At 42.1% G+C, this 12,834-nt stretch overlaps 1 protein-coding gene across 9 annotated transcripts in view; it reads right to left on the bottom strand.

The window, feature by feature from the left end:
• Positions 1-3,190: 3,190 nt before the first annotated feature.
• The window catches only part of sipa1l2 (signal-induced proliferation-associated 1 like 2), a 117,420-nt gene continuing 107,776 nt past the window's right edge, over positions 3,191-12,834 (bottom strand). For 5 of the 9 annotated variants that reach the window (XM_029739256.1, XM_029739261.1, XM_029739263.1 and 2 more), the window contains 5 exons: positions 10,835-10,861; positions 8,333-8,395; positions 6,264-6,384; positions 5,221-5,302; positions 3,191-4,622 (listed from right to left, as the gene is read on the bottom strand). In XM_029739256.1, the coding sequence (XP_029595116.1) occupies positions 4,473-4,622; positions 5,221-5,302; positions 6,264-6,384; positions 8,333-8,395; positions 10,835-10,861 (443 nt within the window). In that variant the 3' untranslated portion in view covers positions 3,191-4,472. The remainder of the gene's footprint in view (positions 4,623-5,220; positions 5,303-6,263; positions 6,385-8,332; positions 8,396-10,834; positions 10,862-12,834) is intronic. The other 4 variants (XM_029739257.1, XM_029739259.1, XM_029739258.1 and 1 more) reach the window with 4 other exon arrangements.

Raw genomic sequence — 12,834 nt, 5'->3', positions numbered from 1 at the left:
GCCCTCCATTTGGCAAATCTGACCATAATTCTATCCTCCTCATTCCTGCTTACAAGCAACAACTAAATTAGGAAGTACCAGTGACTGGCTCAATACGGAAGTGGTCAGATGACACGGATGCTACGCTACAGGACTGTTTTGCTAGTACAGACTGGAATATGTTCCCGGGATTCATCCAATGGCATTGAGGAATACCTCAGTCATCGGCTTCATCAATAAGTGCATCGAGGACGTCGTCCCCACAGTGACTGTACGTACATCCCAACCAGAAGCCATGGATTACAGGCAACATCCGCATCAAGCTAAGGCTAGAGCGGACACTAATCCGGACGCTTATAAGGAATCCCGCTATGCCCTCAGACGAACCATCAAACAACAAAGCGTCAATACAGGATTAAGATTGAATCCTACTACACCGGCTCTGATGCTCGTCAGATGTGGCAGGGCTTGAAAACTATTACGGACTACAAAGGGAAACCCAGACACGAGCTGCCCAGTGACGCGAGCCTACCAGATGAGCTAAATGCCTTTTATGCTCGCTTCAAGGCAAGCAACACTGAAGCATGCACGAGAGCACCAGCCGTTCTGGATGACTGTGTGATGCCGCTCTCGGCAGCCAACGTGAACAAAACTTTCAAACAGAGCAACAATCACAAAGCCGCCTCGCCAGACGGATTACCAGAACGTGTACTCAAAGCATGCGCAAACCAACTGTCAAGTGTCTTCACTGACATTTTCAACCTCTCCCTGACCGAGTCTGTTATACCTACATGTTTCAAGCAGACCACCATAGTCCCTGTGCCCAAGGAAGCGAAGGTAACCTGCCTAAATGATTACCGCCCCGTGACACTCACGTTGGTAGCCATGAAGTGCTTTGAAAGGCTGGTTATGGCTCACATCAACAGCATTCTCCCGGACACCATAGACCCACTCCAATTTGCATACCGCCCCAACAGATCCACAGATGACACTGCCCTTTCTCACCTGGACCAAAGGAACACCTATGTGAGAATGCTGTTCATTGTTTACAGCTCAGCGTTCAACACCATAGTGCCCACGAAGCTCATCACTAAGCTAAGGACTCTGGGACTAAACGCCTCCCTCTGCAACTGGATCCTGGACTTCCTGACGGGCCACCCCAGGTGGTAAGAGTAGGCAACAACACATCTGCCACGCTGATCCTTAACACTAGTGCCATACAGGGGTGTGTACTTAGTCCCCTCCTGTATTCCCTGTTCACCCACGACTGCGTGGCCAAACACGACTCCAACACCATCATTAAGTTTGCTGACGACACAACCATGACCGACAACGAGGAGGTCAGAGAACTGGCAGTCTGGTGCCAGGACAACAACCTCCCCCTCAATGTGAGCAAGACAAAGGAGCTGATCGTGGACTACAGGAAAAGGCGGGCTGAACAGGCCCCCATTAACGTCGACGGGGCTGTAGTTGTGTGGGTTGAGAGTTTCAAGTCCCTTGGTGTCCGCATCACCAATGAACTATCATGGTCCAAACATACCAAAACAGTCGTGAAGAGGGCATGCCAAAACCTTTTCCCCCTCAGGAGACTGAAAAGATTTGGCATTGGTCCCCAGATCCTCAAAAGGTTCTACAGCTGCACCATCGAGAGCATCCTGACCGGATGCATCACCACCTGGTATGGCAACTGCTTGGCATCTGACTGTAAGGCGCTACAGAGGGTTGTGCGAATGGCCAAGTACATCACTGGGGCCAAGCTACCTGCCATCCAGGACCTATATAATCGCCTAAAATGACATACCCAAATCTAACTACTCAGGACCTGAAGCAAGGATATGCAAATGCTTGATACCATTTGAGAGGAAACACTTTGAAGTTTGTGGAAATGTGAAATTATTGTAGGAGAATATAACATAGATCTGGTAAAAGATCATACAAAATATATATATATTTTTTGTACCATCCCATCTTTAAAATGCAAGAGAAAGGCCATAATGTATTATTCCAGCCCAGGCACAATTTAGATTTTGGCCACTAGATGGCAGCAGTGTATGTGCAAAGTTTTAGACTGGTCCAAAGAACTGTTCAAAATGTTGTATCAAGACTGCCCGAATGTGCCTAATTGGTTTATTAATAATTTTTCAAACAATAGCATGGTATTCTTTCACTGTAATAGCTACTGTAAATTGGACAGTGCTGTTAGATTGATAATTTAAGCTCTCTGCCAATATCCGATATGTCTATGTCCTGGGAAATGTTCTTGTTACTTACAACCTCATGCTAATCGCACTAACGCACATTAGCTCAACCGTCCCGAGGGTGGGACACCGATCTGTAGAGATCCTTAAGAGGTAAACTGGTGTCAACCAAATCTAGGCCTTGTTTTCAGAATGTATTCAAGGTTTTCATAATAGACTAGTTTGGTTGTGTGGGGTTTTAGGAAAATACTATGCTCGGATTTCTCAACACACAAAACTTTCCAATATGTGAAGTCTAACCGAAAAGGAATAAAAACAATTATAGTCCGATTAATATTGTGTGAATTCTCCAGTACAAGACGCAAGGTTGACAGCTATTTGCACTCAGAGCAAAATTTCACTTGTGCCACCTTGCCATAAGAGCTGGTAGCCCTACTCCTCAGAGACCTCGGAGCCAAATACTTTACAGTACCATCATTGTACCAATATATATTTTTTATTAGTTTAACATGGCTCCAGGATCCAGATCTAAAAATTCTATTTCAAAAGTATTATAATGATATTTCTTCCAAGCCATGAGTAATTCAAAAGGTTCATCTAGGTGATGCTTGTGGACACTGCCGGCCCATCTGGGTCTAACAAGACCCGTTTCCAGCCAGCCAGTCAGGCATCACTTTTGCTAGATCCTTTAGAAAGGAGCTGTTTTGAATAATGGCCTGACCTATAAAAAAGGAAGGCACTATGCAGATTCCCAATTGTGCCTAAGATGTGATCCCTGTACAAGTGTTACCCATAATTCAATACTCTAAACGACTGCATGCCACTTATCAAACAGCGTGTAGCACTGATTATAGTCGATTTTTATCAAGACTGTCAACTAACCAGTTCATCAGGGACATACTATAGGCTGTCTTTTTAAGACACCATTTGTCTGCAAAACAGCACGGAACTTTACAAAAAAATACCTTAATACTCACAAACATTGTCGCTAGAATTAAATGTCACTGAGTCCATTTTGTTTTTCCAACATCCTACATTTATTAAAAAAGCCAACCTTTTGTCCCATTTTTAACAAAACATCTTACAAAGAAAGAAAGGCATACAAAACAACAGGCTGTATTCTAGCAGCATCCAAACGTTGGACTTCCCAGAAATAACCCTTTATATGTATATAGTATTTATATCTCATCTCTTGCCAACTATACAGACATTGCCAATAAGGAGCCATTAATCTTTTTTAGTGCAGAAAGGAACAAAATACTCAATATTAAAATAAACAATTTGGAGGGTAAATTTAAATAAGAGTGTTAAATACAAGACACTTTCTCTGAAGTACTGTACAAAGACCATCAAACACACTTTGGCATTGAAAATACATAATTCGTACACTTGGTGGTACCTTATGTACCTGCAAGTGTTCATGATCAACTGCATAAGAATACTTTTCTCTGTGGCAAAAAGAAAAAGGTAATAACATCATGGTAGACATCATTAGTGAGAGTGGTGGACAAGGCAAGGGGTTGGAAAAGGATGGGGGACTACAACAACAGAAAAGACTACATTATCCATACACCACTGGTTAAAGTCAGGCACGTTTTTGTAACTGCAAAATAAACACTTCCAAGTAATCCAACACAACCGCAATTTCGACAACACCACAATCAGTGCTAACCATTAATAACAGTTTTGTGACTATCACCATATTTATTGCTAGGACAATTTCATTTTTTTTGTTCAAAAGTGGAGTATTTACAAAACTTATACAAGAACCTTGTAACACCTTAGTTATTTCCTGGTTGTTATATCCTGGTTGTTATATAATTCATTAAAAGTCAAGGTAAAGTTGAGTAATTTTATTTGGGTGAACTTCTTTTCATTGTTGTTTACTGAGGGAACCGCTAAGTTTACACTTGCCTTATTCGGCAAAATAATATAGATTTCACATAAGTTACATTCATTTTTTTTTTTTTATTCACATGTTCCTTCCTATACGCAAATAGCCAAAAACATGAGATCTGCAGCATTCTTCCCTTCCTCCCCTTTATTTTAACCTTCTATAAATGTATCCTTTTACCCTCCCCCAGCCCCTTGGTATATTTACACTGATTCATGTTGTTGTTTTGATTTCAAAACAATGCTACTAGCAGTAGCATGCTAACTCGCAACTTCTCGCACTCACGCGATGGCTATTCACTTTGAATCACTGTAGACATCGTCCCTCTTGACATGCCACTGGCTCAGGTAATGTGGAGTTAACGGCCATACTGCAGTGTGTGTCAGTGTTTTTTTTGTTGCTCAGGGCTTCTTGTTGCCAACCGAGTTTAGGAACCATTCGCTGAACCTCCTGAGCTGGGCAGCTGCCGTTTGGCTCTCCTCGTGCAGACGCATGTTGTCCTGACGCAAGTGCTGGACCTGCTCCTGCAACATGGCCTTGTCCTCTTGCTCCTGTGGAGAGGGAACACACACACACACACACTTCGGTTATTACACAACCTGGCATGATGACATTGGCTATACATATGATCACCATTTGGCACAGTAGACAACATTTGGCTTCATTATGACATACTTGTTTGGTTGTACACTGGTTTTCTGAATGAGAATACAAAATATAACCAGATTACAAGTAACTGGTCTCTGTTATAGCCAGGTAAAGATGTATATTATATGACGACGTCACCACATGGGAAAGCAATCATATTCCTGCTGTTTATCTGGTCAGATAAAGACATATGTTTCTGGTTGCTGAAAAGACTGACAAAACGTCCTTTTACAAATCAGTATTACACCTGACCATGACAACTGGTTTTGCTGGGGTTGTATGATTTACAACATACACCAACAGAGAAGAGGTACATTTTAAAACAACAGCTAAATTGTACACACCATTTTAGTATATCAGAGTAGTATACTGATTCATGTGTTAGCTGCACATCCCTTTGGATAAAAGTAATCTGCTAAATGACATGTTATTATTGTTATACATGCTAAGTGGACACATTACTGGACACATTACCGATGTGCTTCGGGGAGTTGACTATACCTTTCGTAGGTCGAACTGAAGCTGTCTGAGGATCTCTTCCAGTTGGATGACTTTGCCAGTGAGCAGAGCAGGAGAGCCATCCCTATACAGAGATAGAGAGAGACAGGCTTCTTTAAGTTTTGCGAGTCTATTGAGCAGTCTATAGAAATTGACCTCTTCGTTATGTCTGTCTTTAATGGTATATGCTTTTATACAGCATCAATTGGACCACTCTTTGAAGTGGAGTATAACTACTGACAAAAAACGGCATTGTTTACTAGCTAACTTCAGGTGTGACCAGGTCACTGACTTAAAACATATTTAAGTGAATAGTGTTGTAGGTCCACACTCAAGGTCATTTATGTGAAGTGAAGGTCATTTATGAAAATGTTTATAGTTATTAGTTCATTTTAAAAAAGGTCCTATGCAGACATTTTTATCTCAAAATAACATTTTCTGGTTAACAATTAAGCACCTTACTGTGATTGTTTTCAATTAAAATGGTCAAAAATAAACAAAAATAGCTTCTTAGCAAAGAGCAATTTTTCAAGGAAGGACTGCTAGGACTGTCTGGGAGAGGTCTGAGTGGGCAGGAGAAAACTGAAAACTAGCTGTTATTGGCAGAGAGGTTTGGAACTCTTTCTTATTGGTCTATTAACTAATTTGTGTTGACACCAGGCAGGCCAAAACTCCATCCCACCAAAACAGGCTGAAATTTTAGGCAGTCTTTCAAAAAGCTCTTACACTAGAAAGGCATTATCATAATTTCACAATATTACTCCAACCACAATGTGATTTTTTTTAACACACACACACACACACACACACACACGGAAAAATCACATGTTTAACTACACTGGGCCTTTAATCGGAATCTTTTGATCATAAAAGTTATTCCTTTAGAGGATGAACAATATTTTAGCATTCATGCTATTGTCAGTGCATTCAGTCAGTAAGTAGTGTTAAACATACGTACATGTAAGACCTTCAATAACTAAATCCCCTTCTCTACTAAGTCAAGCTGCTTTACCTGCCTGCCCCACCCAAATACGCAGTACACCTACCCTGCCTCCAGAGCGGCGGCATCCGACGCAGCCACCCTCCGACTCAGCTCACGGGACAGCTCCATGGCCTGTTGGGCCTGCTTCACATCCAACATGGAGCAGAGTGAATCCTGGTCCGCTGCTAAAGAAACACACACACAATACTATTAAATCTGCAATATGTAACTTTTTGGGGGAAGATCTGTTCTATGTGCTCTATTTCTATGCATCCCATTCTCACGTTTCATTTTTGCGACTTTTACTTAGTTTTTGTACACCAGCTTGAAATGGCTGAAAATACAGTCAACAAAAATATAAACGCAACATTCAACAATTTCAAATATTTTACTGAGTTACATTTCATATAAGGAAATCAAATTTTTTTTAAAGTATTATTAGGTCCAAATCTATAGATTTCACAGACACAAAATGGGCAGGGGTGTGGATCAGAAACCCAGTCAGTATCTGGTGTGACCACCATTTGCCTCATGCAGTGCGACACATCTCCTTCGCATAGAGTTGGTCAAGCTGTTGATTGTGGCATGTGGAATGTTGTCCCACTCCTCTTCAATGGCCGTTCGAAGTTGCTGGATATTGGCGGGAACTGGAACACGCGGTCGTACACGTCGATCCAGAGCATCACATACATGTCTGGTGAGTATGCAAGCTATGAAAGAACTGGGATATATTCAGCTTCCAGGAATTGTGTACAGACATAGATCCGAGCACTATCATGCTGAAACATGAGGTGGTGGCGGCGGATGAATGGCACGACAATGGGCCTCAGGATCTCGTAACGGTATCTCAGTGCATTCAAATGGGCATTGATAAAATGCTATTGTGTTGGTTGTCCGTAGCTTATGCCTGCCCATACCATAACCCCAACGCCACCATGGGGCACTCTGTTCACAACGTTGATATCAGCAAACCGCTCGCCCACACAACGCCATACAAATGGTCTGCGGTTGTGAGGTTGGTTGGACGTACTGCCAAATTCTCTAAGACGACAGCTTACGGTACAGAAATTAACATTGTATTCTCTGGCAACAGCTCTGGTATACATTCCTGAAGTCAGCATGCCAATTGCACGGTCCCTCAAAACTTGAGACATGTGGCATTGTGTTGTGTCATTTTAGAGTGGCATTTTATTGACCCCATCACAAAGTGCACCTGTGTAATGATCATGCTGTTTTATCACATTTACATTTACATTTAAGTCATTTAGCAGACGCTCTTATCCAGAGCGACTTACAAATGATCAGCTTCTTGATAGGCCACATCTATCAGGTGGATGGATTATCTTGGCAAATGAGAAATGCTCACTAACAGGGATGTAAACACATTTTTGCACAACATTTTTGAGAAATAAAGTTTTTGTGCGTATGGAACACTTCTGGGATCTTTTACTTCAGCTCATGAAACATGGGACCAATACTTTACATTTTTGGTCAGTGTACAATGTTTTTGGTTATGGAATATACATTTCACAGAGGTTTAGATGGTACAATGATTCCCTACACTACACTTGCTTGTTTTGTAACAAACTGAAATGAGTCAAACTATTAGTAACCAGGATATGGCAGAGCGATTTCTGCATAGTGCATCTTTAAATACCATGACACACATCTTTGACTTCAATAATGTTCTTAACTGCTGGGAAATGCCAGATTAGAAGAGGAGAGCCGTTTAATCAGGCGTGTTAGTGCTAGGCTGGAACAAAAGTTAGCAGGAGAAAACATCACAATAGAAGAAGTGGTTAAGGTAACACTAGGCAGAGGCACTAGGCAGCTAGAAGGTGGTGGTAGAGGTACAGTGGTAGTAGTAGCTGCTGTGGTGTTACAGAAGCATTAGCTGTTGTAGTAGTAGCTGTGGTAGCATTGGCAGAAATGCTAATAGAAACCCTAATTTGAATTGGTTTCAACACTAAATAAAATTGTAGTAGGGGTGGAGGTCCCATAGCAGTAATAGCAAAAGCACCAATGGCAGTAAAGGTGAAAGAAGCTCTAATGCCAGTAACTAACTAGTGGTAGTAAAAGTCAAGGAATTCCAGTGAAGAGTAGAGAGCCTTGATGAGCAAAATGTCATGTCACCTAGTGAGTCTTTCGGACAGTCTTTATCACACAGACGACTGGCATCGTTGTCGAGCTCCAGACCTGAAAACAGGAGACAGCACATCCCTCAGATACAGTTCAGCTACCCACACTGTGTACAGTCCACTTTCAGTGCAAATAACCTACAGTAGCGCTTAAATGCTCCAAAAGCAATGTTCTAAGGAAAGGCACATTCTGGTGCAGCCCTTTTAAACAGTCCAATCTTGCAACCATGTAGGCAGAGAGCATGATTAATAGGGAGTGATGTAGAGTAGAACGGATCCTGTGGAGGTGCTATGGTTAGCTCCCATCCCTAAACATTTGCCAGAGTCTATTCTAAAAGCAACAAGAATGGAGCTACAGTGCTGTGCAAAAGTATTTGCCCCTTTTCTAATTTTCGCTACTTTTGCATATTTTTTTATACTGAACGTCGTCAGATCTTCAACAAAACCTAATATTAGATAAAGGTTCAAGATCTGATAACATTCAGTATCAACAATATGCAAAAATAGAGAAAATCAGTAAGGGGGCAAATACTTTTTCACGGCGCTGTATATAACAACTGGATCCACTCTCTCGGTGGGTGAAGAGGGTTGCACGAGCAGGGTTAAATATGAGAGCAAACTGGATTTCACACAATTAAGGCCCCACTCACAGTATAATATACAGTGCCTTCAGACTGTATTCAGACACCTTGACTTGTTCCACATTTTGTTACGTTACAGCCTTTTAAAATTGATTTTTTTTTTTTTTACAAAAACTCAGCAATCTACACACACAATGATGGAGTGAAAACAGGTTTTTAGACATTTTTTACAAATGTATTGAAAATAAAAAACAGAAACACCTTATTTGCATAAAGTATTTCGATTCTTTGCCATGAGACTCAAAATTGAGCTCAGTTGCATCCTGTTTCCATTGATCATCCTTGAGATGTTTCTACAACTTGATTGGAATCTACCTGTGGTAAATTCCATTGATTGGGCAAGATTTGGAAAGGCACACACCTGTCTATATAAGGTCTCACAGTTGACAGTGCATGTCATGGCAGAGAAAAAAACCTAGCGATGAGGTCGAAATAATTATCCGTAGAGCTCTAAGACAGGATTGTGTCGAGGCACAGATCTGGGAAGGATACAAAAACATTTCTGCAGCATTGAAGGTCCCCAAGAACACAGTGGCCTCCATCATTCTTAAAATGGAAGAAGTTTGGAACCACCAAGACTATCCTTAGAGCTGGCCGCCCAGTCAAACTGAGCAATCGGGGGAAAAGGGCCTGGGTCAGGGAGGTGACCAAGAACCCGACAGGTCACTCTGACAAAGCTCTTCTGTGGAGATGGGAGAACCTTCCAGAAGGACTATCTCTGCAGTACTCCACCAATCAGGCCTTTACAGTAGAGTAGCCAGATGGAAGCCACTCCTCAGTAAAAGGCACATGATACCCCACTTGGAGTTTCCCCAAAAGGCACCTAAAGGACTCTTAGACCATGAGAAACAAGATTCTCTGGTCTGATAAAACCAAGATTGAACTCTATGGCCTGAATGCCAAGCATCACATCTGGAGGAAACCTGGCACCATCCCTACGGTAAAGCATGATGTGACAACATCATGCTGTGGGGGTGTTTTTCAGCATCAGGGACTGGGAGACTAGTCAGGATCGCGGGGAAAGATGAACGGAGCAAAGTACAGAGAGAGCCTTGATGAAAACCTGCTCCAGAGCACTCAGGACCTCAGACTGGGGCAAAGGTTCACCTTTCAACAGGACAACAACCCTAAGCACACAGCCAAGACAACACCGGAGCGGTTTCAGGACAAGTCTCTGCATGTCCTTGACTGGCCCAGCCAGAGCCCAGACTTGAACCCGATCGAACATCTCTGGAGAGACCTGAAAAAGCTGTGCAGCAACGCTCCCTATCCAACCTGACAGAGCTTGAGAGGATCTGCAGAGACGAATGGTAGAAGCTCCCCAAATACAAGTGTGACAAGATTGTAGCATTTTATCGAAGAAGACTCAAGGCTGTAATTGCTGCCAAAGGTGCTTTGACAATATACTGAGTAAAGGGTCTGAATACTTATGTAAATGTAATTTTATTTTTATAAATTTGCAAAAATGTCTAAACCTGCTTTTGCTTTCTCATTATGGGGTATTGTGTGTAGATTGATGAGGGGAAAAAACTATTTCATCAATTTTAGAATAAGGCTGTAACCTAACAAAGTTTGGAAAAAGTCTTAAGGGGTCTTAATATTTTCCAAAGGCATTGTAAGCCAGTGATTCTCAAATCCAGCTGTAAAGACCCACATGACTGCACATTTTTGTTCTAGCCCAACACTAAGACACTCGATTCAACTAGTCAACAACTCAAACAGCCCGTGGTTAAGTTGAATCAAGTGCGTTAGCACTGGGCTAGAACAATAAAGTGCAGTCAGATGGGTTGCCGAGTGGAGAAACAATAGAAGCCAGAACCCTTAATAACCAACACGGCACAGCACACTATTGTTACCTTCCAGATAGAGAGCATAGGATAATTCTGGATAGGGAAGAAGACAAGAAAAAACAGACTAAGCTTGTGAGATGTCAGAATAGCCTAGCAGATGTCCGAGTGGGCATCACATATCGATTTAGAAAGCCGGGGGTTCTTACTGAGGAAAGTGAGGTTAAGTTTCTTGCGAAAGGGCAGCACCAACCATCCCCCACCTGCGTCTGTCTTAATATTTAGATGGTGTTGAGAGGTGACGTGGATTTGGAATGTGGTATTTGAGGACAGAAAGGAGGGAGAAGGGGAAAGGGATGGGAGCTGTTCTCACTAAGATTGTTCTCGCTAAAGGAGTGAGAAGAGGGGAGAGAGAAAAAAGGGAATTGCGAGAGAGGGGTAAGAGCGAGAGGGAAGAGAGATGAAAGTGGTTCTCACTAAAGATAAGTGTCTCACTGAAGTTGCTTCTGAGAGCCAAGCGAGAGACTGAAGCTTTGAAAACTTCACCCATAATTACACATCCCTCTTTCTTCCTTTTAACAATCACTCCGTTCTAATTGACAGTCTCAACACTGGCTTAAAATTGACTTTGGTAAATCACAGATGAAGTGATTATCATAGTGGAAAACAAAAGAGGGAGATCTATAACAGAGCCAGGTATTCCTTTAGTAAAAAGACTAGCCTATAGTGAGTTGGAAACAACTAAAATATCCCATGACATTCTTTCCGTAATGTTCAACATGGAAGACAAACGGTCTAAGATAAATCCTGAGGTTAAGTTATCATTGATAAATATGAATCACAACTGAAGAATGAGACACGCCAGGAGAGAGGAATGTCTGTGTTGTGTCTGTTCTGCTGCCCTCTTGACTGTGAACGTGAACCATTTATCCTGTTGTAGTATGCGTGGGTCTACGGTAACATAAATAATGCTCGCGTGTTGCTACTAATGTTCACCCCGCCCTTTTCCCCCCGCTAGCATGCTAGAGTTTCTGCGTGCTTAGCAACACTGCCTTGAGAGCACACAGCGAGCGACATGAAACAAAAACAAGTCAATTAAACGACACGGCATAATAATGCCAGGGTCAGCACACCCACGACTCTCCAAGAAAATTAGTTCCCCCTCTTTTCTCCGTTGTTGACTTCCATACAAATCGAAGGCTGCTGTGCAGCCCGATGCTAATCAATGGAGTCCCCGGCCCCACCCCTCGTTGCTCAGGGAGAAAAGAAATGTGGTCACCGTTTCCAACCTATCCAGTCTATAAACATCTGTTGGTCATGAAGGAAGCAGAAGCCATTTGCAGGAGAAGAAAAAAAAACATTGTGAGTACATCACCCTGTAATTCCAGATTACCAGAAACACAGTTGGACGAGGTAGCGAAGCTATAATTGCCAGAGAAAGTGTGCAAGCAAGAGGTACAATTACGGCGCGAATTGGCAAAATGGTTCCTTGCTGTGCGCGCCATTGTCATGATGCTTCGTTTCTCAAGTCCCCAAATACGCTCTCTCTCCTTCCACTTCCTGCTAATTAGCACCTCGAGGTAGACAGACTGAGTTCAAGGTAGACACAGACAATGGGAGAGACTGAAGATTTTGACTGGGTCAAGATGATATTGAGGGTCAATTGTAATTCATGTCAAGACGCTTCAGCAAATGAATTTGGCAGACTTTAATTGGATGACGGACAATGAAATCACATCTGAACATTAAAAGAAAAACAACTTTTATAATGATATTTTCGCACTTTGAATTACACGCCAAATTAGATACCTAAATTGACCAGAGTGGAAAAAAAACACAAAGTACGATTTACACACTGAATAAAGACCAGGAATTGTTGGCAGCAGCTAATGGGGATCCATAATAAATACAAATACTGAGTGAACAAAAGGGTAACAGTTCAAGCGCTGAAAGCCTGATGAGAACTGGGGACAAAAGATTTGACAGCCTTTGACAGTATGACACCTGACAGGAACCTTGGTAGCAGCAAATGTTAATCAGGTACCACTTACACCTAGCTAACATTTCTG

This window comes from Salmo trutta, chromosome 38 (assembly GCF_901001165.1).
Source record: "Salmo trutta chromosome 38, fSalTru1.1, whole genome shotgun sequence".
Taxonomy (NCBI): Eukaryota; Metazoa; Chordata; class Actinopteri; order Salmoniformes; family Salmonidae; genus Salmo; species Salmo trutta.
This window is presented reverse-complemented; position numbering and strand designations above follow the sequence as displayed.